Raw genomic sequence first — 5126 nt, forward strand, 5'->3', positions numbered from 1 at the left:
GGGGGTGAAGTCAATGGAGAACAGAATTTGTATCAGAACTTGGAACTTCAACTCTATAATGACCCTCCCCCAGATGACTTTTTTGATGGGGTAGAAGAGTATATTGAAGAACTGGTCAATGGAGCAGGAAATGGTGCAGAAGACTGAGCGAGACATGGAGACTGAAGGATGATGTGAATGGAGAATAGAAGGGAGCAAAGTTGGTTTTCTGAGAGCATATTACGGTTGTGCATCCAAGAGTTATCACATTCTTCTGAGCTAGGATCCAAACATGTTGTAATATACCTGCTATCACACCATCTTGAATTGCAGTAATGATTATGCTACAGAAATCTTGAACTAGTATGTGTACTTTTTCCAAAGAGATCTTATGGTTCTGGGTCAATACAAAAAGTAGTTGACATTGATGGGCTCACATTGAGACACAAATTAACCCAATGATAACTTAGTGTTTTCTTTCAAGAAGTATATATATATCTTCCCTCATGTTGTGCAGCTTCCTGAATCTGTAAGTTTACCCTTCCAATCTCAGTACTCATTCCGAGGTCTATAACTAAGAAAATGTAATTCCTATCGATCATAACGATGGTTCCTGCAAACACCATGCCTTTCTGTCCTTGAATATCAGCATTCTCATTCACAGGTTTGGTGGCTAGGTTTTGAGCTGATCATCAAACCCAGTACATGCATATCACCAAGCAATCCTCAGTTCCATATATAACGTCACCAGGGAACAAGCTCCTTCAAAGCTTACTCAAAGCTTCCAAATGGCATTAACAATTATGATCAAAAAAATATCACAAGTACTAATGTTTCATTCCAAAGGAAATCACATTTGCGGCCTAAACAATACGTACGGATGTTTCCATTCCAAATTGACGTGCTTCTTTATCTCGACTCTCGTTTCAAAACCATAGATATGATGCTGCTTCACCACTTCATTAGGAAAGTATCTATCTGCCTTTAACAATTCAGCACTATTGCTTTCATGCTTCATAGATCAAAAACCAAGAATTTAACATCTTACACGTACGTCGCCACGGGACGAGGGCCACTTTGTTGATTTGAGTCATAACTTCATTTAAACTAATAATTTTGATACATCATCAGACCTCACCTAGTTAGTTTCTTTTTTTTTTTTTTTTGGGTAAGGGGATGGGAGAAAACGTATCTAAGTGATTTTATTAATAGGTTTTAGTAAAATCATATTAGAGCTATATATACACATACGGATCTTGGATACTAATTAGATAATGTAATTGGAGTTTTATCAAATATCACTTTACTCTTACTACCTTCAAATAAAAATCTAAAAACATTAATCGATTGGGTAATATGAGTAACAAAATCACTAATTTTGAATAATTTTTTCATCCGTACTCTTATAAATTAGAAGGGTTTCATCGAATTTTAGTCTACCCGGTTGGGATCGATTTTGCACTTAAATTAGTGGTAATTTTGGTTTGTTCGTCATCAAAATATTGGTACGGTTTTGATTTGAATAATCCCAACCGGTTCGATTTAGTTGTGTATCGCCCACAAAAACCTCCGTTAAGCAGAACAACAATTCCAAAAACGCCTTCTCGCCTTTCGTCTCCAATGCTCTCTCGTGTATGCCCAATCCTCCGCTATAACCGTCTCTGCTCTGCAGAAGCGCGTGAAATGTCACGCGCCTCTCTCTTTCTCCTCCAACCCATCTTCTTACGCTCTTCCTCCCCGAGAACTGCTCTTGTGAACCGTCTCGATGTTTCTTCTTCTTCTTCGGAGTTTTCTCCGATGTTCCGTCGGAGTTTCCACGCTTTACGCAGCACCGGAGGAGACTGGACAAAGATTCCGAAGCCAGTAGGTCGGGTATTCGCGGAGAGGAGAGAGTATAGGAAGATGAGGAGGAGAGCTCCCAAGAAGAAACAGGAATTGGAGCTTAGTGTTAGTATCTGCATCGAGGAACAGCTTCCTGATGATATTGAGATTCAGGTTTGTTCAATTTTGGATTCAGTATAATAAGCTCCTATGGTTTGTTCAAATTAGCTTTTGGGATCCTTATCAATTTTTAATCAATGTAGAATATTGCGGAAATGCTTCGTCTCAATGTACCCATGGCAATGAAGTTGGCTTTCAATGGTTTGAAAGATTCCAAGTATAAAACAAGAGAAACTGATATAGAAGATCTTGGTGGGTATGAAACTGTCGATTTATCTGTAATGCTTTGCAATGATGACTTCATTTGTAAACTTAACAAAGAGTGGAGGGGTGAAGATCATGCCACGGATGTGCTTTCTATGTCACAACATGTCCCTGAGCTGAAGCTTCCAGTAGTAAGAGTTGTTTTTTTACTTATTTATTTATTAACTCTTTGGTTTTAACAGTATGGTTGGTTACTAATTATGGTCATTCTTCGTGTAGCTTATGATGGGAGATATCGTCATTTCTGTTGAGACAGCTGCAAGGCAGGCTGCAGAGAGAGGGCACAGTCTTCTTGATGAGATACGCATTCTTATGGTATGTTAATTAGTTGTGGAGTTAAAAAACCTGTTACTGACTTACTGTTGAACTACAACATATAAGTAAAAAATGCTGATTTTTTTTTTAGGTGGGTTTTGGGATTTTTCCCTGTGTAGATTAGAAGCTACTAGGAGTTTTGTTTGGTTACCTTGGTGTTTTTGTGCTTACAAGTATACTTCTTGATCCTTTTTATTCCATTAAACCATGTAATTGTAGAAGATATTAGGACCATGTAGTTGTAAAAGGACAGTAGCCAATCTTGCCCGTTTTTAATGAGACAATGGTTTAGTATGATTTGTGTCCCAGCCTCTATTTGCTGATACCTTAATGTCTTTTTCAAGATCCATGGGTTGCTACATTTACTGGGCTTTGATCATGAGATCAGCGACGAGGCTGAGAAAGAAATGGAGGAGGAGGAGGAGTTGTTGCTCAAGAGCCTTGGCTGGAAAGGAAAAGGACTCATTCAGAGTGCATATGACATTGAAAAAACAGCTAAACCTCAGCCGGATAAATCAGATGGTATTATTCTTGTGTTTACTGTTATCAACACTTATCCCCCTCTTCAATGGGGATACTAGATATATACTATCTTCTTGTTCTTCTAAGATAAACTTACAGACTACTGTTAAAAGACAGGAAGGAAGGGGATGGCGTAAGATTGTACAAACCAAAGTTCTCCTATATATTCTGTGATATGGATGGTATGCTTACATATTCAACAATGTATAGTTTTTGCTTTCAGTTTCCTATTCTTTCTAATGGGATTTTGATGTGAACGCTACTAGGCACACTACTTAACAGTAAAAGTCAGATTTCGGAGGCAAATGCAGAAGCTTTAAAAGAAGCCTTGCGGAGGGGACTTAAAGTCGTCATAGCTACAGGGAAGGTGAGAAGACAGCAGTTTTACAGTGACTTCATGATTGGACTTTTCTTTGATACAACTATATCTTCCCTTATATTCTGTTATTTGTCTTTCTTTGAGATGTTTTGGAGATGGGATCTGTTCCTAAACTTATCTATTTATCACAGTCCCGCCCAGGTGCGATCAAAATCTTGAAANTCATTCAGAGTGCATATGACATTGAAAAAACAGCTAAACCTCAGCCGGATAAATCAGATGGTATTATTCTTGTGTTTACTGTTATCAACACTTATCCCCCTCTTCAATGGGGATACTAGATATATACTATCTTCTTGTTCTTCTAAGATAAACTTACAGACTACTGTTAAAAGACAGGAAGGAAGGGGATGGCGTAAGATTGTACAAACCAAAGTTCTCCTATATATTCTGTGATATGGATGGTATGCTTACATATTCAACAATGTATAGTTTTTGCTTTCAGTTTCCTATTCTTTCTAATGGGATTTTGATGTGAACGCTACTAGGCACACTACTTAACAGTAAAAGTCAGATTTCGGAGGCAAATGCAGAAGCTTTAAAAGAAGCCTTGCGGAGGGGACTTAAAGTCGTCATAGCTACAGGGAAGGTGAGAAGACAGCAGTTTTACAGTGACTTCATGATTGGACTTTTCTTTGATACAACTATATCTTCCCTTATATTCTGTTATTTGTCTTTCTTTGAGATGTTTTGGAGATGGGATCTGTTCCTAAACTTATCTATTTATCACAGTCCCGCCCAGGTGCGATCAAAATCTTGAAAACGGCTGATCTAACTGGATCAGATGGCATTGTCTCAGAGTCCTCTCCAGGCGTCTTCGTTCAGGTTTCCTACTTTCTCTAACATCTGGGAACTAGTGAGGTGCACCAATATCGATGTAGTCTCACTAATATCTGTTTAATTACAGGGTTTACTTGTCTATGGTAGGCACGGAAAAGAAGTGTATAGAGGAAACTTAGACCGAGACGTCTGCAGAGAGGTAAATCCATTTAGATTTTGACTACAACTACCACCACAGACTTAAATCTCATGCCTTTGGCTTAGTTCACAACATGCATTATAATTCTAGAACCCAGTCTCTTTGCATCATAGACTCATAGTTCTCTACTATGTGAAGCAACAAAAAACTAGTTAACGAGCTATGATGGTCTTGAATTTATTATCTGTGTGCATCGTGATTGAATAACTGGGTTCTAGGAATTCTATTTCATACATACTAATTTTTATTTGCAATATGCAGACGTGTCTTTATTCTTTGGAGCATCGAATTCCTCTCATTGCATTCAGCCAGGATCGCTGCTTGACATTGTTTGACCACCCTCTTGTGGACTCTCTTCACACAATCTACAATGAGCCAAAGGTAGGATAATGAAACTGTTACTCTCTCTCCCCTTATAGTTATAATTTTTATCAGCTTCTTGCATAAATTATATACATGTTATGTGTTAACAGGCTGAAATCATATCGTCCGTTGATCAACTTATCGCTGAATCAGACATTCAGGTAATTCCCGGAGTCAGAACTTAGGTTTTGCTTTCTTACATCTGTATAAGCCAGAGTAGTGATGTTTGGTTCTCTTATATATCCGAAGAAAGTGATATTTATGGACACAACCGAGGGAGTCTCATCTGTTATCCGTCCGTATTGGTCAGAAGCTACGGGAGACCGCGCTAATGTTGTTCAAGCTCAATCAGACATGCTAGAAATCGTCCCACCAGGAACCTCC

General features: G+C 38.4%; 1 protein-coding gene across 1 annotated transcript in view; it reads left to right on the forward strand.

Annotated features, from left to right (window-relative positions):
* LOC104714055 overlaps positions 1552-5126 on the forward strand; it is a 5162-nt gene continuing 1587 nt past the window's right edge. The window contains exons 1-11 of the mRNA XM_010431299.2: positions 1552-1974; positions 2064-2315; positions 2404-2499; positions 2844-3021; positions 3135-3203; positions 3288-3388; positions 4133-4225; positions 4308-4379; positions 4641-4760; positions 4853-4903; positions 4992-5125. Of these exons, the coding sequence (XP_010429601.1) occupies positions 1600-1974; positions 2064-2315; positions 2404-2499; positions 2844-3021; positions 3135-3203; positions 3288-3388; positions 4133-4225; positions 4308-4379; positions 4641-4760; positions 4853-4903; positions 4992-5125 (1541 nt within the window). The 5' untranslated portion in view covers positions 1552-1599. The remainder of the gene's footprint in view (positions 1975-2063; positions 2316-2403; positions 2500-2843; positions 3022-3134; positions 3204-3287; positions 3389-4132; positions 4226-4307; positions 4380-4640; positions 4761-4852; positions 4904-4991; position 5126) is intronic.

This window comes from Camelina sativa, chromosome 9, assembly GCF_000633955.1.
Source record: "Camelina sativa cultivar DH55 chromosome 9, Cs, whole genome shotgun sequence".
In the NCBI taxonomy this organism is placed as follows: Eukaryota; Viridiplantae; Streptophyta; class Magnoliopsida; order Brassicales; family Brassicaceae; genus Camelina; species Camelina sativa.